The sequence below is a fragment of the Manacus vitellinus genome, unplaced genomic scaffold (assembly GCF_001715985.3).
Source record: "Manacus vitellinus isolate BGI_N305 unplaced genomic scaffold, ASM171598v3 scaffold_3_pilon, whole genome shotgun sequence".
Lineage (NCBI taxonomy): Eukaryota > Metazoa > Chordata > Aves > Passeriformes > Pipridae > Manacus > Manacus vitellinus.
This window is the reverse complement of record NW_021940535.1, coordinates 13,511,182-13,534,664: the sequence shown is the minus strand read 5'-3', so window position 1 is coordinate 13,534,664 and position 23,483 is coordinate 13,511,182. Positions and strand designations below refer to the sequence as shown.

Sequence of the window (23,483 nt, the reverse complement as noted above, 5' to 3'; positions counted from 1 at the left end):
CAGTTGTAGGAACGTTCACAGAATCATGGAATATTCTGAGCTGGAGGGGACCCACAAGGATCATGAAGTCCAACTTGTAAGTGAATGGCCCCTATGGGGATCAAACTCACGACCTTGGCATTATTAGTATTGTACTCTAACCTTAAAAAGATAACTATTAAAAAGAAATGCCAGCATTGATTTAATCCACGTGAAACAACATGACGACATTTCTCTTGTTTGGACCCATTTTTCCAAGCTCAACATGTATGAATTCACATTTTCCATTTCCATTTCACAATCAGATACAAACAGGGACTTCCTTGTGATGGTTGTGAATGTTTTATTATAGAGTCTTATCAGTAAGTTCTCTGAAAATCAGTTTTTCAGAACTAAAATCTAATCTGGCAGGGTTCAATAAGTAACAAGATGAACTCAGCCATGCAAACAAAATATTACTAAGCTACTTCAAATAAATTTTATCACAACAACTTCAGGAAGAAGAGCATGTCCTGGAGGCTTAGGCTGTTAATCTTGCATTTCTATTAATATTTTGGATTCTTTTTGTTATGCTCTAGCCTCTGGTCCACAGCTGTCTTCATTTTGATGCTAGAACAGGATAGATCTTTGGATGCCTTTATGCCTGTAATTCTTGTCTTACTTTATAGTGCTGTAATAAAAATAGCACCATCAGAGTTCAGTGCTCACCACAGTACATTGAAGCAACTGGTCATTGCACTGAAATAGAACTTCTAGGGAAACTGAGATTATTCCTAGACAGTAATTGCTCACAAAAGGTGTAGCTCCCAAGTATTTTCAGTATGTGCCATTCCTTTTCTGTTCAGCACCTCCTATGACATTTATTCCGGTAATTTGATCAGGCTATGCTACAAGCAACAGGATATTCAGGATTCCATCTTGACCTTCAGAGCAGCATTTAATACTGCCTGGAAGAATACCAAGAATCATTTTCCTTGTACATACAATCAACATTCTGAGCTTGCAGCTACTTGTTGACAAGCGCTCACCAGTTTCAGTTAAATACACGTAAACCTAAGAACATTGAGACATTTGAAAATAAGCATTACCATATTTTTAATGTATTTGGATGGTTTAGCTCAACTTGTTAATAACTCCTGATTTCCAGGACTTAATTGCATATAATTTTTACAAAAGCAATATCTTGTCTTAACATTAATCAAATATAACATTTAAGATTTTTTGTGCAAAACATAAGCAATAATGTTTTAGTACAATATTAGTACAATAAGCTGAAAAAGCAAGGGATATTTAAAACAATATTCACATGCGGTGTGCGAGTTTTATCCCTACTTCCAATTTTTGACGTGGAATCTAGAATTCCCATCAGTAAGTGCTATCCAAAAATAACAAGTTTGTTTCACCTTTGATTACTTGGAGGAGACTCAAAATTTATTTTGTGCATTAGGTTTTTACACACAATTAAAACAGGTGTTTAAGTTGATAAATACAAAATAAGACACTGATAAGGGTGATAAAAACCAACATGCTGAAGGCATCCACCTAAATGGTGGCATGACTGATAATTTATAGCTTATATTAAAAAATGGAATAGATCCTTCAGATTTTCCATTTTCAACTCAAGATTTTAGCAAATAACCCAAAATTTCATTTTACAAATCTGGCATCTGCTGATTGAAAAAGTAATTTAAATAAATACTTCATTTTAATTAAAATCTTTAGCTTGCTAGATATTAAATGCTACCAGTCAAGGCAGTCACAAAAACTGTTTGATGTTTACATAGCACCATATAGATAAATATCTCCTTCAGAAAGAGAGATTATGTTTGGCTGGGAACATAATCAGAGTATTTCCTGAATATTTTAGGTATCTTTGCCTTCCACACCATAAATATATGCAACAATTCCTTAATTTGAGAAAAAATGCAGAGAATTCCATTCAAGCTTTAACACGGTGCTATCATTAATTCAAATTCTCTCTACGTAAAAGTATCAAGATCTCTTCAGCAGTCAATTTAATATTCAAAAACAGATCAATAGTTTTATGTAAACTTGTTAAAATACAAACCACCACATAATTTGGCTTTAAAGTGACAAAGTATTTTCCTTAATAAAACTTACTAGGCATGTGAAGAACTAACGTCAAACTATAATTCAAAAAGATGCAGAGACTGGACTATCTCTGATATTGAAACACTCAATTAAAATATATAAAGAATCTCCAAAACATGTAATTATAATTCGTTACAGTAGTATTGTTCATTCCAGTAATAATCCTTCCTACAAGGAGGCTGCATGTTAAATAAAATACACTACCCTGTTCTAGTTAGAGAACATCAATATTCTCCCTCTGCTTCTCCTTCAGTCCGAATTTACTAAAAAGTAGGCTAGGTTTTCTACCAAAGGAAATGGGAAGTATGCTCACTATCCAAGTGGCCATTTCCTAGCCCTAATCAAAATCTTATCAGCTTATCTACAACTGTTAGGTTTAGACTAGTAACAAATCTTGCAGTAAAGTGTTAAAAATAGATGGAGTAACTAACAAGCCATCTTCTGCATTTTCAATCACTGAAATCTACACATCGAAGTATTTATGGAAGCATGAGTGCTGGTGACATCATTGACTCTTACAAACTGAGTCTTCCGTAACAGTTGCACAGATGAAAAAGGATGCCTTGAGATAAATGGAAATAAAATCCAACAGAAGATAGATTTCCTAATATTGAGCCTCAATTTCTTACAGCCTAAGAGACATAATTCAGTGACAGACACTGCTTGCTACTTTGGCCCCGTCCCTCTTACAAAATCAGCTTCATAAGCTGTTATCACTCCAATTGAATAAAAAACCCCACTCTCTTAAAACATTGTATATGGAGTTCTGGGTTCCCAAAATAAAATACATATGCATTTTCATAATCTTGCTATGAAACATCAACTAAAAAATATGAACATTCATAAAGAAACCAAATTGCATTTCGTACATTGTATCTACGTTGATACAGTTCTCTCTGTTGGAGAGTTCAGCATTTTTAGAGAGTTCGACATGTGCAAGTTTCAATTAAATTTTGAAGAAAATTCCAGTTTCAAAAGTTACATGTAATTTTGTATCTAATAGGTCAATAATCTCAAAAAAACTGTACAAAGTTAGCTTCAAACTTCTTCATCCCCCCCAAAATAGGCACTCAGTGGTTTAAGTGTGCAAATAGCTTCTTAGAAGAAACAGTGTGCAAACAGAGCCTGTCCCATTAGCTCCGCATTCTTTAGTGATTTCCTAAAGTATTGCCATTAAATGCTATCTACGGTATGACTTTCTAAAGCACAGAAGACAGTCAGTCCACAGAATCACAGATATCTTTCACTTTCTGATTGAAGTCTTCAGGTTGATCAGCGTACACATAATGACCTGCACCGAGGATAGCCTAGAGGACAAAGGTGAAGAAACAGGTCAGATTCACAAAAATGTAATAAACAAATTAATAAATACTGGGATAAGGTGAAAAACCTGACTTTTACACATTAACTAGGAGCTGGCATCATACAGCCTAAACAAAAAACTCAACATAAGGAAGACGAAAATCTTCTTTCCCCTGTGAAGGAACTTTGCTACACAGGAAAAGAGGGTACAAATACTGCTTATGCAATTGCACACCTTGTTAAAAAAACCCCCACCATTCAAGTGGGCACAAGTCACTGCAAAGCAAACTTAGAAGAACGTGCTTTGCAATATCAAACTTCTGCTGCATCTGCACTCCCTTCGCGTTCCACTCAAATAGTTCTGCCAGGTTGCTCATTAATCCTGCAAGTGTTTGTGTTAGAGAGAGCATCAAGCCATTTGGATTTTCATATTATAAAAGTGATACAGAAGAGACTAAAGAAGGTACTGGGATAAATGATTAAGAACTCAGAAGCTTAAACTGCTGGGGATTTTCTAGACTCGTGGAAACATTTCAACCCTCCAAATTAATGACTACTATGTTAAACAGAGACAAGTAAAATCCAAATGATGCAATATTTGGGGGGAAACCCCCACATTTGTGAACTAGATTATTTCACAGCAACTATGTAACAAAAGTAAGGGTTTAAGAAAGCAGTATTTCTATAATTTGTTATTCTCTGTAAAACTGCTACGAAGCCATCACCATAGTGTACAGCAAAGATACTTTGACCTATTTTCTTTCCATTTTACAACTGATCCAAGACTAATATGTATTTAAATCTATTTTTCCCTTCTCTCCTTAAAACACTCTCTCTTAAGTCTCTAACTGAATCCCATAAATGTATAGCTACGTTATTGTGTTAAAAAAACCCAGAAACTCAAATTAAAAATTAATTAGAAATAAATACACGTAATAAACCCCCAGAACTTCTGTGCATTTTACCAAGCACGGCACTGCCAGTCCATGTCTTGGTCTCATTAGAGCCCTTTCCACCCTATGGTTTTTTGAGTGTCCCTGCAATTTTTACCACTCCAATTTACCTTTTAGAATCTGTATTTGGCTTGACACAATTTTAATCTGGAATACAATAAAGTTGTCCACAGTCCTTTCTAAAAGCCATTGTCCAGAATGGAAAAAATCTGTCTGAACAGTACATGCTTATCCCAGCAATATATTGTATACTTTTTAAAAATGACTTTTTGTTTCAACTCCCTTTCTGGTTAAGCAGTTAAGTGACACTTTCAATCTGAATGTTAACATTTATGAAATTTATCTGTGCTCTTTAATACACATAAACAGTTCAATAACAATGTCTTATTCTCTGAGTTTTAGCTCTGATGTCAACTGTATCAAGTTATAAAATTTTATTTGAATGAGTTGTTATAGCATACTATCAACATTGCATATTGTCACTTCTGTCCAGATAGTTCTAGACATCAGTAAGATGACAGCTGGTGTGTTCAAACATTTTATCACCTCACAGCATTGTAACATATATGCATATTCAATTATCACAGCTGACAGATGTGAAAATGTGTGAAGAGTACTTTTAAATTAATTTGTTTTTATAGAAATAAAAAAAAATGCAGAGTGCACATTCCCATCAAGTTGCAGGTACACACATTTTAATATTTTTCTAAACAAAAATACATTAGCTAGGAAGAAAACACTAAGTATTCTTTTAATGACTTAGAGAAAGATGCTTACAAGAACCTAAGCACCAGGTACGAACCACTCTTACTAAAGAAATAAAAGCATTATATAGACAGACGAAAAGAGTTTATGAGAGCCTTCCTACTATGTTACATGTATATGCAGATATTATGACTGCTGTGGTTTACAACACAGACAAAACCTGTGACTACAAAACCTACTTGTAGTAGCACACTGTAGAACAAAATAAAGAATGACCTTGCTCAAAGATCTAGTTTGGCTTGTAGTGCTACAGTAAGTTTTGTTCTTACTTTGGGAACTCAACACTTTTCTCTGATCTACAGTGTGTTTTCTCTCTCCCTGTTACAGAAAACAGAAGTTATTACCCCAGGCTCTAAATCAAAGGGACAGCATATCCACAGTTGATATAAAAAACAGAGAATCACAGGACGGTTTGAGTTGGAAGGGACCCTAAAGATCACCTCATTCCAACCCCGATACCATGGGCAGGGACACCTCCCACTAGTCCAGGATGTTGAGAGCCCCATCCAACCTGGCCACATAGATATGACTTAAGCAAGTCCACACAATAAAAAAAACAAATGCTTTAAAAGTCAACTTACTATTGTCTTCACATATGAGTTTGGTCTCAGAGACTGGATAGTACTGCCAGAATTACCATCGATGCACGAACGTGCTCCATAGACCACAGTGATAGGAATGTCTTGATCCATTTGTGAAATCCGTTGCAGCATCGGCCTTTTTGCCCATCCGTAAGGAATAGTCATGTTCTTGAAAGCTGTTTCACCACTTCAAGCCATTCAAAAGGGCAAAAACAATTCAATTTCCATTGGATCTGCTTTTTATCTAATTTGGGGTATCTGTGCCTTTTGGTGGCACAGAGTACACAAGGCTGGGATTTTTCACAATTAAGAAATATAAATTTTCAAGGTTTACATGTAATTTTTTTTTACAGGACTGAGTGATAAAACTTAAAAGAATGAAATGCCTTATTTTAAAAATTTTTAAAGAAATTCTTTACAGATTAAACTACTGTAACAATTTTTTAATTAAATTAGTGCCCAAACTCTCACAGAATTAACACAAGTTAACAGGAAATACAGAAACAGGATAGTTTTTACTAGTTTCTTTATCAGTTTCTGGAATTCGGAAAAAGTGCAATGCTATGTTTTTGTTCAATAAAATAAATGCTACAATTAAAAATAAAATAGCATGCACACTGCTGCCATGGCCATTGGAGGGAGTAGCAGGCACTCAGTAAATGAATGACAGACTTCAAAACATACACTGGGAAACTCATACTCACCTGGGTGACTGTACGTTGCAGTGATAGATATATTCAGCCACAGTGTTATCATCAAACATCGATGAATATTTTCGCTTGAAATCTGGTCTTAAACGCTGAACAAGGCTTAACCCTGTTAAAACAGAAAACACTATTAGAGAAGAAATGAGTATAGAAGACTTTATCAGATTGCTTAATACTTCTCATTACAACCCTCAAAACATGCCCTCTTGAAACTCGTGGCTAAGCTCAATGACTTCTAAACCAGTATTTCATTTTAGCACTTGCGTGTCTCAGGAAAACACGATGGTATTACACCAAACAGGAATGAAATATAAGTACTCTTAAGGATTTTATGCTGCACCCCCTGCTGAATACATACAGGGCGTGTTTGAGAAAGGTCACCGCAGCAACAGAAGAAACCTACAAAGGGGACCAGCAAAAGGGCTAAGCAGAGTATCTTTTTGTCACCAGTTTAGTCTCACATGATGCCAATACCTTCTCCTTGCTCTGGCAGCACCGAGTGGGCCAAATGCATCACACCTTTCAGAACCAGAAGGCACCGTTGAAAAATCTGGGCTGTTTTTCTTTAAGTCTGTCCCCTCCTATTACAGAACAGTCTGCTTCTGAAGCTAAGTCATTTAACTAGTGTTTAGTCGAAAAAACACAAGTCTATGGTGAAAAACAGGTGTAGAAATCTGGACATAAGGCACAAGTACTGGTCTAAATTAAGAGATTTAATGTTGAAAACTATTGTCCTCATGCTCTCTTAACAGCCAAAGTAGAGAAGTGGGTCGTTTCAGGGGCCAGTTCAGGCCTTCTAAATTTAAGCTTCTTTTCTGAAACACTTCTTTAAGGAGGAAGTGTCTTCTAGTTGGCCAGATGGATCTTTGGGACAAGAGCATCAGCACAAGGCTAATTTTAGTCTAAGAATACTATTCATCCCTAATATCTGATCTAAACCTACCTCTTTCAGTTTTAACCCATTACCCCTTGTCCTATCACTACATGCCCTTGTAAAAAGTCCCTTTCCAGTTCTCTTTTAGGCCCTCTGTAGGTACTGGAATGCTCCTACGAGGTCTCTCCAAAGCCGCCTCTTCTCCAGGCTGAACAATTCCAGCTCTCTCAGCCTGTTGCCACCGCAGAGGTGCTCCAGTTCATGTCCGTCCTCTAGACTCACTCCAGCAGGTCCACGTCCTTCATATGCTGAGGGCCCCAGAGCTGGATGCAGCGCTCCAGGTGGGGTCTCACATGAGCAGAGCAGAGAGGGAGAATCACCTCCCTTGACCTGCTGGCCACACTGCTTTTGATGCAGCCCAGGATGCATCTGGCTTTCAGGGCTGTGAGCACACATTGCTGGGTCATTTTGAGCTTCTTATCAACTAGCACCCCTCAGGCCTTTCTCCTCAGGGCTGCTCCCAATCCATTCTCTGTCCAGCCTGTACTGGTCCTCGGCATTGCCACGACCCAGGTGCAGGCCCTTGTGCAGGCCTTGTTGTACTTCATGAGGTTCACATGGGCCCACCTCTCAAGCCTGTCTAGGTCTCTCTGGATTGCATCCCTTCCCTATGGTGCATTGACTGACTGCACAGCTTGGTGTCATCGGCAAACTTCTGAGGGGGCACCCAATCTGCCTGCCCACGGTGCTGACAAAGACTCTGAACAGTGCTGATCCCAATACTGATCCCTGAGGAACACCACTCATCACTGGTCTCCACCTGGACATTGAGCCACTGTCCACAACTATGTGTGACCATTCATGTTTACGTTTCCCCTTTTCCAGATGGCAGGAACTTCATATTGTTGTTAATCTGTGCAATTATGATGATGTCACTCTTTCCCTCCCAACTCTGGCCAAAGGCCTCGTACTACTCATGTAGACCTTGTCACAGTGATCTATGCTTTTGTAATCTCGAGATTAGATATTGCAACACGCCCTTATGCACGCTTTAAACAGACTTAGAAAACTAATACAGTGCAAGAGAAAATAATTCCCTTATGAAACAGTGATTTAGCTCTCAAAACAATGAAGATTTTGTAAAAACCTGCAGTTCTCTCTGCTCTATTTTCCCTGTAGAGAGTTCAATTGCTGGATTATTCTTCTCTGCGTTTGGCTTTTTTGAACACAAATGATACAGTTGGCTTGGAATAAGAGTACCTGGAAGAAAGAGACTAATTCTGTGTCTTCCCCTGCTATCAGCATGGAGGTCATGGCATAAATGTTAGCAAATTTTAGAATTCACTTTCCGTTTTGATAAGTGTTTTGTCTGTGGGTCCAATTGCAAAACAGTTCTTCTCTGGGAATTTACAGGGGAGAACGAAACAAGGATTTAAGGCACCTTGGAACAAATTTTGGAATGCAATCGCACTGATTCATGCTTGCAATGTTTATTGAAGACACTCGTCTGGCTGCTTTTCTGCAGTGTCTATGAAAATGCTGTAAGAAATACTAACACGGAAGACAGCAAGTTCCACAAAAAGGAACTTGCCAACAACCGTGACATTTCCGTTGTCCTGAGAAATTTTTATGTGTCCAGCTCTAGGAATGGAATTCACAAATCCAACCTAAGCACCAAACCCCCTATACTGTGAGCCTCCTGGGTGACCATTCCAGTTAATTGAAGGAAAATATGCAAATCCTCTATCTGGAAACCACTCAAATTAAAAAATACCTCTGGATTCTCTTTCTCTCCCAGTTTTAATTATTCGCCTGCGGGTCTGATTGGTCAACGTGATACCATTACGATATCCCAACGAACCTGGCTCACATTTAAGTGCTTAACTCATACCTTTGAACAAGATCAATTGGCTTTATAGTGAGGTTCAAACAACTATGCTTGCCCAGCAGCTTAACCGCATTTGCATGTAGAAGGAAAGCTGTATTTGGTTGAGTGCTTTCACAAGGTTGGATCTGATGCCCACCTTGCAGGACAGTGTTTAAACTTACTCTTCCCTAAGAACTATGTCTCACCCGTCAAGAACTGTGCATTAAGTTGATGACAGAAAACATCTTTAACACGTGCAGTGCGAAACAGATGAAAAATTTTTGAAAGCACTGCCCTTTACAGCAATGTGTAAGCAAGGCTAGGTTTGGGGACACCTTGCCAAGACAGTGTCTGTTTCTACAGTATGGTTTTGAGTGCACTTATTGCTTAGGGAGACAAATTTCAGCTTGGAACTCTTCCACATGGACTGATTTATGCAAGTACTTGTTATTGGATAAAAGGCATTAAATCAGTGCTTCTCACTCAATATGCTTCAGGTTGTTTTGTTAACCAGATTAGCATTTTACTTTAAAAAAAATCTGTTTGTACAAAATATGTTGCTTGTCTGACAAGCTAATTTTGTCACATTCCTGACAAGAAAAAAGTAGATCAGCATATTAAAATATATATTCTATAGAAAGAGATTTAGGAAACAGATGTGGTTTAAATGTAAGGAAAGCCTAGGAATCTCACTAGTTTATCTTCAGACTGAATACTAAAAAATGGTGAAGAGGTGAGTTAATTATAACTCAGAAGGGACCAGAAGGATATCTTTTTCCAAGCCTCTCCAGCAGATACTTCAGTAGTACACAGAGCAGCAGACAGATAAACTCTTTTTCCTCTAGAAGGAATACATATCATGACTTTAAGACTTTATTATGCCCTTCTCCCCACTCCTCAGGTAGACTCATACCACAGTATTTTCAGTCATTCCTACCTAGTCCTAGTATTAGAGTATACAGAGTTTACCTAACATCTCATCGGTGCTGTTGAAGAAATAGAAATATGAAGTATAGACTGCCACTGTAATGCAGGACATCAGTGAGGCCCACAAGATTTGCTAGAGTCATAAGGAAATGACTAATAGAAAGAACCCAGTCTCAATTTAACTTCTCTAAACTCAGAACAAAAGACAAATGAGTTTGTAAGAGACTGCCTTCCAATGTTAACAGAATTTGGAAATCCTGTTTGCCCATCAAACTGCAGTGAGAAGGGAAACTAAACGGACTGTGACCAGAGGCAAACAGAAAAAACCCTTTCACATTCATGCCTCTCTGTCAGGGTTCCCCAACAGATGTCCACATAATCTGGCTCACTGTAACTGGAGCCTACAGTCACTTACTGTAGCTTGTCGTAAACTACCGTATTAGTATTTCTAATAGCAAGAGCTTGCCCTCTTGTCCCAAAGAGTTCAAACCTTCCTCAACCACTCCCACCTTTCTCCAACTCTTTCCTCTGTGGGTGATACAGACCTGCTAGAAAGCTTATCATAATGTGCTATCTGCCCCACGTTTATGTTTAACCAAAACAGAAATGGTACTTAAGAGTATCTAAAACTCACCAAAGGGTCCTGCTATTCTTAGCCCAGCTAATGGATTAAATGGACTCAATATAGCTCCTAGTGCTTTGATCCAGATTGGAATTGGTCGTTCGTGTTCAGCATTGTCAGGCCTCTCTGGGAAACCCCATGGCTCCACTAAGATAAGATGCTTGACCCTGTTGGCAAAAAAAGGTGAAGAGGGTTAGAGTACAGTAGCTTTTCTTCAACCAAGTATGACGAAAACATGCTATCTGTCTTACAGATACATACATACAACGTGCTTTAGTCACTTCAGTCATAGTGGCTTATTACCCAGTTTCTGATTTATCAATGGTTTTGATTTCAATTACTAATTAGAGAGTGAATCGCACCTAATCATGTGTACAAACACCAGAAACTTGGAGGCACGTGTCACAAAGAGAGAGTCAGTATTCAATAGATACTCACTGTCACATAAATTTGAGAAAAAGGATAGTCTTATTTCTATTTTTAAAAATAGCCTAATCCATGTGCTCAGTCACTATTATTTGCAGGAGCAGTTTAACTTGAGAGAAAAGAGGATAACTGCACCTATTTAATTTAAGTGAAGTTGCTAGAAGTCTAAGATCTCTGTTCTAAGAAGAGACACAATTTAACTGAAAAATCATTTTATCAAAGTAAAATTTTAACTGAGAGAGGTAGGGCAAAACTAGCAGATGTTTTCTAAATTCATTGACTTTAGGTTATGAAAGAAATGTCAGAGACAATTTGTAAAATTATTACTCAAAGGAATATCAGTGTAGAGAGCACAGTAGGAGTCTCCAGCACATGCAACTATCCGTCACTTCATGCTGTGGGTCCCCCTCAAGCAAAAACTCTCTTTCATCTTGGTAGATTAGAATCATCCATTTCTGTTTAATCCTGTAACACTTACTCTAACTGTCCTAAGTACTGATGATTTCTGAAAAAAAGTGACTCAACTATAGTTTTGCACATTTAAGGTGGTTTTCCATGGAAGCTTCATCATTATTGCTCTCTACAACTACCTGTCAGGAGGTTGTAGCAAGGTGGGGGTTGGTCTCTTGTCTCACATATCAAGTGATAGGACATGAGGGAATGGCCTCAAGTTGTGTGACGGGAGGTTTAGATTGGATTTTAGGAAAAACTTCTTCACCGAAAAGGCTGCCAAGGATTGGAACAGGCTGGTTCAACCTGGTCTAGTGGGAGGTGTCCCTGCCCACGGTAGGGGGGTTGGAACTAGGTGATAACGTCCCTTTCAACCCAAATCATTCTATGATACCGTGCCCAAGGAAGTGGTTGAGTCCCTGTCTCTGGACGTATTTACAAGACGTGTAGATGTTGATCTTAGGGACACAGTTTAGTGGACTTGGCAGTGTTGGACTAGATGATCTTAAAGGTCTTTTCTAACCTAATGAGTCTATGGTTCTATGATCTTTACTTTCTTCTTCATGACTTCCTTCTCTTTTTCAAAACCATGAGATTAGATATTAACAAGGAAAAGTTCCTAGTACCTAAAACGATGTCAGAAGTGATTCCAAAGGCTATTTTTGGACTATAAGCAGTTGGGAAACCAGAAACCTGTGCTTGGAATGAAGGGTTGGAAAGGATTAACCTCACAAAGATGTTTCTTGGCTGTTGGCTCAGCTATTAGTGTATTTGCACCCTGCAGCAAACAACAGCATTAAGAGAGGACAGGGTATAATCTAACTGTACAAATGAAGCAGGAGAGATTAGAGGCAAAGGAGTGCAAGCAACGAGGAGCCATTCAGGACAGCCAGACATTCTGTGCACAAACTACGGCATTACATACAGCACAGCAAACACAAGAATAAAAATAGATTAAGCTTTTTTCATGTTTCCTTTCTTAACAATTTCCTTCCTATTTGGCACTTCTCCTTTTGGTAATCAGGCCTAAAACATAACCCAGAATAATGGGAAGTTGACCACGAGAATCAGTCTAAAAGTAACAGTCCAGAAGTTGCACTATTTGAAAATCATGGCCCACCTGCACTTGGGAATATTCTAAATGGGACTCTTTCTGGATTAGTAACCTCAGATTTTCCATGAACAACTCTGGTACAGTGTAGCAAATTAACGGACATCTATGCTTGGAGAAACAGATCTACTTTCCTAACAATATGTATCCAGAATCCCTTAAGTCTCTAATGCATTGTTAGATAATCTGGCTGAAACATGTCCTACATTTATCACTTGATTCAATGCTGTCTTAAGATCAAATTTGCCAATTTGATGGTGCCAGTTTAATTCAGAGAAACATTAGTAACGTGAGAGCACAAACTGGAAACCCCCCAAATTAATTAACCCCAACTTAAACACAGTGAGGCAAGAAAACAGAGCACCACTTTTGGTGTAAGTCAGCAGAGGGGAGAAAGAACATTCCATCCCACAAGGATAGGACAATGCCATTTATAGATTCTTTGAAAAAAGAGGTAAGGAACTTGTAAGTGATCTCTATGAAAAACCAACTACACCTATCTAAAAGTTGTTTTATGCCCAAAAGGATAATAGGTTTACATCCCTAAAGCAGAAGATTGCATTTCTTCACTGCAATTCTGGATTTAGACATCTACTTTCACACGTCATTTCCAGCCACTTGTGCTAACTGTTTTCCACTTAGAAAAAGAGGAAGTGTTTTAGGAATAAATGATGTATGAAATTATATCAAAAATATCCAAATAAGAAACAAAGAAATTATAAAACTTGACATGAATATAAAAGAATAAGGTATGTTTTGTATAATATAGAATTTGCCATATGATGTGGAAAGCTAAGCTTATATTCACAATTTTTCATAGGGGCCCACTGTGTATTCCAACAAAAGCATTGTCCTCTTTTAATACGGAATTACCTCAGTGGGATCCTAGCTCACCAGGGGATATATAACCAGACTATATAAAAGAGACAAATTACTACTTTAAGGGGGAAAAAATGTATTAACTGTTGGCCATGACGTGGTGCAGAAAATGCTGATGAAATACAATTAGAGAACTGCTGTGACTGGGTTGTTTTGCAAAGGAGAAATATGAATGGCATACAGACAATTTAAATCAAACAGTCACTAAAATAATTTTTATATTATCATGCTGGCACCAGGCTGACTGCTAGTGTATAGGCATAAATTACCTGGGGGAATAACATGCAGAAGTTTCATTGTTATCCATAATAGTGGGAAGTTTGGCAGAAACAAGCCTATTTTCCCTTTACAAAACAATGTTTAATCAGATGTCACAAACCATTCACCAGTAAATACATTCATTGCCATTTTTAACAGGGCAAAGGGGTACTGAAGAAAAGCAAACAGACAAGTACACAGAAAATCGTGCTTCCCAGATCTATCTATTTCTATTCACCTGGAAACAAACTGCACAATTAGTACTTTTTATTTTTAATGCTTAGAAATCAGTATCAAGTTTCTTTAGATCAGCATAAAGATAACCTATAAAGAGCCTGATAAAGTAAAATCTATGTTAAAATCATTAGTCAAATACAGAAAAGGAATTCCTTCATTCCTTTATTTTCACATACCTTGATGGGTATTTTAATGAGTAAGCAGCAGCCAGGAATCCACCTAGGTTGTGTCCAAGTAAAATCATTTTTTCTAATCCCACCTCCTTTCTCCATTCTTCTATGGATTCCACAAACTGATTTTCTGCTTCCCGAGCATCAGTGTCAAAGTGTGGTCTACTGCTACGCCCAAATCCCAAGAGGTCGAAAGCATGAACGGTCCTGTTCTCACAGAGATCTTCAAAGTTGAGAGCCCACAGTCCAACACCTCCTCCAAACCCATGCAGGAGAACAAGTGGAGTTTTATTTGAAAGGTCTGGAGAGAATGTCAGTGTCCATATTTTATTTCCATTGGATATATAAACGTACCGTTTATTGTAAATGCTTGCAATACCTGAAGAAAAAAGTGGGGAAAAATGATGTTGCTAGACACGCCTGGTAAAATATGAAGTACACTCTATGGAAACCACTGTTTTAAATAGGAGCTCCCTTTCAAAGGAGAGAGCCTCTAATCAAATATCTTCATAAGGGAACAACAAAAATGTAATTTTAAACCTGTTTATTTCATCACAGTGTAAAAGCCATATTGAAAAACTTCTTTGATTATATGTAAATTTATAGAAAATCTAGTTGTATCTATGAAACTTATTAAAAACCAAAGACTTACATTTTAGCATCTTGTCCTCAGCCTCTTTAAGGTGTAGCAGCGATGTGGGACACCAGGCAGGAAGCCAGCTGAATAACCATCCTAACCTACAACAGCAACACAGAATAAAAGTCTCTTGAGCAACATGGTAATTTTTGGCACCATTTGATGCTTTGAAGACATTTCTTTTGCTGCTCCTCATAAGAGAACCCATGTAAACCACATGCTATGAAGAACAGGAGTGTGCAGTGGGAGGAAATTCTCTTTCTCCTCACTTTTATAAAGTGGCATCACGATTAGAGGCATTCTTCAAAGATTGTACAGTTTTTCCACTGTGTGCTCTTATCAGAGTATGCTGATCTGGAGACATCAGCCCTCATGCCAACCTGATGAGCCTGTCAGGATACATAACATAGTCACTGGACTTTCCAGCCTCCTCTTAAGTTCCTTTGGAAGGCTGCCTGCACACCCATTACCTTACGTGAACCTATTACTTCCAAAAAAAGCAACAAACTGTGCGCTCGCCAGCCTAACCTGAACTGATTAATATACTAAATTTAAAAAGTTAAAAAGAAGCAGGTCTATCCTAGCAAAGCAAAAATCTAGGACCTTAATTACAAACTTCGAAACAAAGTCCCAGAGGAAAACACACCTCCAATTCCTGCAACAGAAGCTGCTTTTCCAGCTGTGAGTTACTATCTTGGTAGTGCTAGCTTGACCATGAGAGCAGGGGGAATGACTCAGCTAGCAGCACTGCCTCACCTACAGTGCTGCAAAGGACACAGCAATTTGGTACAGCTTTTACTGGGTGCTAATTTATCCCTTGTTTTTACCACGGAATATTCTTTTTCCATGTCACACCTGGTTTTGAAGTGGCTCACTATCAGTGCAAAGGCTGCTAATGCAGGACCCCAGACTATTCCTCACAGGCAAGATGATAGGTCACCAAACTCACAATCAGCTTTCTCTAGCACTCTTCCTACACTGAACTGCTTTCCAATAAGTTACAGAGTTTTCAGGACTGAACAGTGCGAGTACTAGTTATACAACAACTAATGTTAAAAGACTATTAGGTTACTAATGTCCAGTTTTTCAGAGTGCACAATGCATCAATAATAAAGACCTGCTCCCCCTAGTTCTTTATCCAGAGGATCTTCCCACATTTTAAGGGGCAGACATACTCCAGCTGCATAGATACTAATTTATGATACCACATGCAAGGTTTTCTGGGGATGCAGAGTGCAACTGCGAGAAGCACTGTTCAGATTCATACAAATGTATTAGGGGACATAAAAAACCCCCAACCCAAATGATACCTGACCAAAAAGGATGAATCATCCAATCACCTATGCCCACTGCTATTCAGTATTCTTTACTCCTCTACTCTAAGGTCTGGCTGTCCTGTAAATAACCTTCCTGACCCACCAGACCATGGGATTCGTTATAATGAGGGACCATGGGAATTGTTATAATCATTATAATTGAGGGACTGGGAAGGGATGATTGTATGTCCTTCCATGCCATGTCCTCATGCAATCTAAGAAATAAAGGAACTTAGCTTCTTATAGGAATAGGCATCCTACTGTTTTGCTTCCACATTAAACTATGCATTTATTTAAAAGTAAGATTTTTAAGAGGTTAAAGCTAGGACAAGCCAAAAGTAATTTCATACCCAAGTAACCGTGAAATCTGAGTTTAACAATAACACTAATTGTGTCCAATGCTATGAATTACTCTGGTAAATTATTAAACAACAGCTAGATCACCACTCTTCTGAGTCAAACTTTCTGTTAGTTATGTGCTCAACTATGCATTTTCATTCTTAGCTCTTAGGTCAGAAGCAAAAAGCCCAGTCACTATTTTCCCCAAGCTGAAACTATATGAACTGCTTCCTCTCAGCAAAACCACTGATTTAACAAAGAGAATACTTTAAAGATTTTATTTATAGAAATGTAAAGCTGCAACATGTCAATATGAAAACAGTGCAGAGATATGGCTGCAGTGAAATAAAAATGTCATCTACATTTCACAGTCCCAGAGTTATATTTCCCAGTCTTAGGGAGGCACCTGGATACTCAGGGAAATTATTTAGAAAATTGTCACAGAATGGGAAAGCTGTAAAACAGGTGCCCACTCTTTCTTTAGTTAGTTACAAGTACTTTTTACAAATAGTGAGATTTTAATTCAGAAGAAACATTGAGTACATGCATAGTTTGACAAACACAATCAGCAAGGTGAAATATTTAGAATTAAAACTATGTTTGTAATTCTGTCATTTTTTACTTCCTGAACTAAAAGAGCAATGATGAAGGCTTTCTGTCAAAAAAACAAGCACTTTCTAGAAACGTTATTTTAGAAAGAAAATATTTAGTTTTGAAGTATTCAAGACTTAATCCTTTGTTTCCATCTTTCCAAAAATGATTTACCACATTGCTAGATGTTTTCCACATATGGAGAATAAGCAACTATATCATCTATTTAAATCATTCTTCTGATAGCTTTGGAAGATTACAGTTGTATCATTTCTTTTCTACATCTGTGCTAAATGTGTCTTCTAAATGCACACAAGAACACCAATTGCTTACATGGTCTATCATTTTTATTTCTGTGATATAAAGCTGTAAGTACTATATAATGTCAAAAAAGAAGCAATGGACCTTTCAAGATAGTGTGTTCACCAGCAATGGAGATGAGTTACGAAAGAAAACTAAAGATTTCAGCAGCAGTTTCACATTGTAAGTGAGCTACCAACTGCCAGAAGAGACAGACCCCACTCTACTCTCATCACCCACCACTTCCCCAACACTCTGTTCCCATCTGTCTTTTTACAAAAGGAAAAGTCAACAGCAGAATCTTGTATTTTGAGGAGTTAAGAGAACCACTGGGCTTAGCTGCTTGCTATATCAAAAAGTGTGAAATAAATCTGGCAACTGACAGCCCAAATTTTTATCATTTTTATACTAATTGTACTTACGGGTGTTACACATCAAATTACCAAGGCACATAACTAGTGGAATTTAACCCATGTATTTGTAGCCATGTAGTAACATAAACCAGCATGCACATCCACGGTAAAATAAGCAATAACCAGTAGGGCTAAGCATTGCATAGGATGCTTCCTCCATCTTCTCTTTGAGGTCAGTTACAGTTTTCACAGCCACCTGAAAAAGTCTATAGTACCAGAGGCTGGAAAAATCAGAGGCCAGCAGGTGGGGGGCCTGCTGGCCTGCCAGGCATTCAAAGAAGTCACTGTCTTTGCCAGTAGAACTCCCCACTCCTTGCAACATATCTCAGGAAGGAGACCAGAAGGTAAGGGAAAGCCCCAGAGACACCCACCAAATGACCTCAGACACAGAGAAAGTCTAGGTGATTAATGTGGGACTAGAAGATTAGTGGAGACCATCAGTAGCCTATGCTGATCGCCAATACAGTAATAAATGATGCAAACAAAAGGGACACAAATATCTGAACAACCTGGAGCTACGACCACTGTGCACAAGGGCTAAACCAGCAGGCAAGACCTAACACGTTGGCTCATTGGAGCAAGTGTTCTGTGCCTCTCATTGCATGCATAAGAAAGGATAAAAAGAAATAATAAAAAAATAATTTAAAACAAATAGTTATTACTATATTTAGACATCTAATGAGAAAAGAATAATTGAATATTGTGTTAAATGTACCTAAGGATAACACTGCTTTTCCTTAGATGCTTGAATGTTAATTTGTTAATTTGAATCAAGAACTTGCTGTCACAGCACAGCTTGAATTGCCTGAGGGTAACTTTCAAAAGAACTGAGAATCAAGTGGAGGCAGAGGCATAGTGAACCTGACCCACCCATCCACCTCCACTAATTAGGTCAAACCCCATGAAGAATGAGGCAAATAGGTAAGTTGGGTAGTACCATTCCATCAGCTACATTAACCCTATTCAGCTTGGTGAGAATTGATTACATGCAAGACAACTGATGGATCTGCAGCCAGTTACAAATTTGACATACTCCACAAAAAGCTGACGAAAGCTTAGATAATATTGAGGAATTGAAACATCTATTTTAACACTGAGGCATCTACTCAAACAGATGAACAGTCTCTCTGATTTCTGTTTCTAATCTGGATTTAAAAAATGGAAGCTCTACCATATCACGACATTCATCAGAATTTGCTTATAACTCTGTCTAGGAGATATAAATGTACAGAAATGGAGCTTATGCTCTCACTTTTCGAGTTTACAACTTACTTACATTAGAGTTATATGAATGTATGGCTTACAAGATGTATTAAGCCTGAAATCATTTGACAGAGGCACCTTTCCACATACACCACCATTGCAGAGCTAGCTGTCATAATTTGTGGAAAGCCTGTGTGGCAAAACAGCAAACCAAAAAACATGGGTTTTTCCAAACATGTTGCAAAAAAAAGCAATAGAACTCCCCTAAGTCGGAAAAAAATGAAAGCCATACCATTTGCTACCTGATGATTTGTCAAAAATCACTGACCCACTAAGACAGGACATGCAGAGACCTTTCTACAGTGCTGAGTATAAATTCAGCTTTGAACTAAGAATTCTGAAGTCAGTACAGTAATCAAAACTCCCAGTATAGACCAAAAGCCATGCACTAGAGTGACAGAAGCACAGAGAATAGATTTTCCTGTCGTGAAGAATTATTTGGACTTAAAAACTGCATCAGTAGGGAAGCCAGAGCTCAGGGTATACAACAATTGAACAGTAACTCACAAAGGATTACAGGAAAGTAACTGAATGCGTGAGCAACAGAGCTGTCTATCTGTTTCTGTCTTGCTCTCAGAAGATGAGCATATTTAATATTTTTGACTGAATTTTTGCAGCCAATATTGCAAACTACCAAGATTTTAGCTAGGGAACAACCTCAAAACCTTAAAAAGCTTAAACACTGAGTGAACTCACTGGTAAAGCACTTCAAGCTTTACCCTTTACCCTTAAATCTTATTAGAATCAAGTTGATCTCTCAAAAACCCTAACCCTCTCCTCTCCTGACTCTCAGAATTAATTTCAGCTATTTATAAGTAAGGAAAGAAAAACAAATTAATGCAGAGAACTTGGTACTGTTTCTGCCCATCACCAAGAGAAATGGCATTGGGATTTTCAAGGTCATCCAGCTGGCAAGGCACCTATAAGTACCCATCAATTTGAGCTAGCTCCAAATTAAGTATATCTTACACTGTAACAGAAAAAACAAGGGTAAGATAATGGAAAGACAGCTCAGACTCTCCCCTCTTGTTTCTGCATAAAGCATTTTTGAAATACTGTGCTAGCAAAAGAATTGAAAATTGCCAACATGTTGAAATCTAAATATAAGCAACATAAGGCTCACTTTTCTCAGGTCTCACATAAATCTCATCACATATGAACACTTAACCATGTTACTTTGCACTCACTCAGCCCTTTCAATTGTTATAGAAATACTAAGAATGGGCAAAAAAGGAGTAGTGACAAAGAGCATCAGGTATTCATAACTGGGTATGAGATCAACATATCAAATTTACAGCAAAGTGCCAATTTTAAAAATAAAACTGTTTTACAGTAATGCTCTAGGAACACTCTACAGTCAAGACAGGATGGATGGATGGATGCTTAAGTGAAATGGAGATACTCTTTTACCCTTTACATTATCTTTTTTTCTTTCTGTTGTTTTAAAAGGAACAGTAGAAAGAAGTCTGTTTACTGAATCTTTCTGCATTTTACTTAGCAGTAGCCTACATAAAGCCTAAGAGGTAAGTAGGATGTGGTTTCTTCCACCATCAACACCACCAACTTTGGCTACTAAATTTCAAGTTTAAAGGTGATAACCTGAAACAACACAAAGCAAAAGAAACAGTCAAGGATGACACAATCAAACAGGGCTTTCTGTGTCAAAAGGTCAGAGAAAAGTAGCAGGTTTACATCTGGCTCATTTCTATCCAAGATAGAGTTAAGTTATAATAAACTTTTCCTTTCCCATCTCATTAATTTAATGGCCTGCAACATCAGAATACTGCCTGCTGTTTACATGATTGATTATGGCAAGAATTAACACTTCTTTGTTAACAGTTAACACCAACATTACCATGGCAAAAAAAACCCCTAATACTTAAGTAAAGGAGCATATTTTTCTTTCCAGTATCACTATATCCAAGTTCCATCTTGTTCCCTCTTTATTCCCAGGAGAGTAAAATTCCTCTTGACAATAGGTTGTTTAACAAATCACTGTTAAAAAAAATAGGTTGGAGAAAAATGCAATGAGTCTATTTCAAACTAGTGAGTGAAAAAACAAGAAAACATGTTTTTATAACTCCAGTAAATTAAAATTGAGGAGATAAAGAAGAAGCAACTATTTTCAAATCAAGAAAGTTTTAGAATTATTATATAGTGGAACTACATATCTCTGAACCAAATTTGATAACATTTTTCTGTTATTTAAGACTAATAGTGATAAGAAATTTAAAACACATAAGGTACTAAACTAAAAAGGGGATGTTACTTAATAATTGTGAATTACATTTTATAAACAGGTTCAAGTTCTTCTATATGGTTTTGGACAAGCCAGCAGTCTCTTTAGCATTTCAACAACTGTAATAACTTAAAATCCATGAAAATTACACATTCAAGCTTGGTACCCATTTAAAGCAGAAATCTAGCTATGAGAGGAAAAACTGGGGTACAGAACAGTTTAATGTAAAGAATATAAATAAGTAAATAAACCACATTCTTAATGACTAAGAAAAATGCACCTTCTGTTCAAAGAATATATAACAATATAACAGTGAGGTTTTATTAATTATAGAATGAAGTAAAAACTATAAAGCAAAACACATTTAATTGAAAATGACAGAAAGTATTACTGATTAGCATGAAAGAAGACTCAAATTTCCTAAGCAAATTTGTAAAGTTTAGAAAATTAGAAAAATATATTTATCATGTGAAAGCAGCATGCTCTGCATGAAACTGAGAGCAAGATACAGCAAATAAACATGTATTAGAATTGAACTTTTGACAGAAGTAGTTGACTAGAGTTAATATTCGGCGTTGGTTTGTTAATTCAGGGAAAGCCAATTTTTATAATGAGAAAGATAAAACACACGGAGAAGTCTGCGTGTCAGTTCAACTCTGAGAAGCACCCTGCTTCTTTGGGTTTATTCCTGCTGGTGTTAATATGTAGTAAACTGGGTGACATAATGCCTGAATCTCAGGCCATCCTCACTGCCAGGAGATCCTATCAGATCCAATAGCACACCACTCCTATTTTGCCAGTTCAACTATTTGGTGGCTGCTCTCTCTGTCAGACTTGTGAAATGATACAGGTTTAAAAGACACCATATTTTAACCCAGATAATTATGGAGACCCAGCTATAGAGAAGCCACAAAGTTAACCAGCAGACCTATAAGCTAACAAGATGGAAAAAAAAGACTAGTGAGTCAAGGTGGAGGACAAGCTTTCAAGTCAGAGCTGCCACTGACAGACAGTAACATATAATCATGACATCGAGTCTGCTTTTAACCAGGCAGGGATGTTTCTGCAACCAGGCTCAGGATATTGTTTCATTAGAACCTTAAGAGCACAACCAATTTTAGGAATCCTTGCAGTCCTTCATTCCTGTCCCTAAAGTGCAGCATGTTCTTTAATACTTCTTCTGAGAACAGTGAATATAGTCAGAATCATTCAGGCATAGAGAGCCCATGTACAGTAACCATTGTTGTGAAGGCTGCATATCCAGGGACAAAGCTTCTGTGTGTACAGTAGAAATCAGATGCAGCAACCACAATTTGAATGAGATGTTCCTAGGACAAAATGCTCTGGCAGTTGCAGACAAACATCAGGAGAAGAAAAATATTCCATGTTTCACTTTCATTGCATGAACAGACTAAAAACGTTGCAACCCTCAGGGAAAGACCTTGAGGAGCATACTAAACAGGCAAGATCTAGAGGGAAGTATTAGGAATATGGTGTGGGAACAAAACCTCAATTCTTTAACAAATGTCTGTTTACCAACTTCATGAGGAGACAAAAACTGGATGAAATCATTGTGAACAAGTTAAAAAGGACACCAATACTTTCTTTTCCCCCTAGATGACACTATAACCTTGCCCATAAAGTTCTGTTTAGAGGAGTTTTGAGCCAAGATGTTCTATGCAATAACATGTTGTGAAACTCTTGGAATACTTCAGTAACATTAAACCAGAATGTTTTGAAAACCTCTGCATAATATTTCTAGGAAGTGTAACGTACATCAGCCCCATTCCAACAAAGAACCCATGATAGGGTATTGCAGAATATTGCTCTACATCAGGGCAGAGGTGAAAGCAATTCCTCATGTACTTACTGCATCTTGAACTCTGTATTCAGAATATTCAACATCAGAATTAATGCAAAAAATCAGGAGCAAACTTTCTTACTGTCTCTACTTATATTAACAGTCCTACATAGGACTATCACTTATCAAAATTAACCTGACATGTACCTAATGAATGTGAATCCCTAACCAATGAGCATTTTCTGACTATTTTAGCGATATTAAAGGTTACCATATTTATGTAAATTCATTTGAGCAACCTGCGCATTCAGGAAGTGGAGAGGACCTACAATTTTGCTCCCTCCCGTGCTGAACCTCAGACACA

General features: G+C 37.6%; 1 protein-coding gene across 1 annotated transcript; it reads right to left on the bottom strand.

Annotated features, from left to right (window-relative positions):
- Window positions 1-302: 302 nt before the first annotated feature.
- Window positions 303-15,034, bottom strand: ABHD5 (abhydrolase domain containing 5). Its single transcript, XM_018075698.3, has 6 exons — window positions 14,873-15,034; window positions 14,227-14,599; window positions 10,702-10,856; window positions 6,397-6,508; window positions 5,693-5,879; window positions 303-3,398 (listed from the first exon to the last, which is right to left on the bottom strand). Exons 1-6 carry the CDS (start codon window positions 14,880-14,882, stop codon window positions 3,309-3,311), a joined length of 927 nt encoding a protein of 308 aa, XP_017931187.3. The 5' UTR covers window positions 14,883-15,034; the 3' UTR covers window positions 303-3,308.
- Between the last annotated feature and the right edge of the window lie 8,449 nt (window positions 15,035-23,483).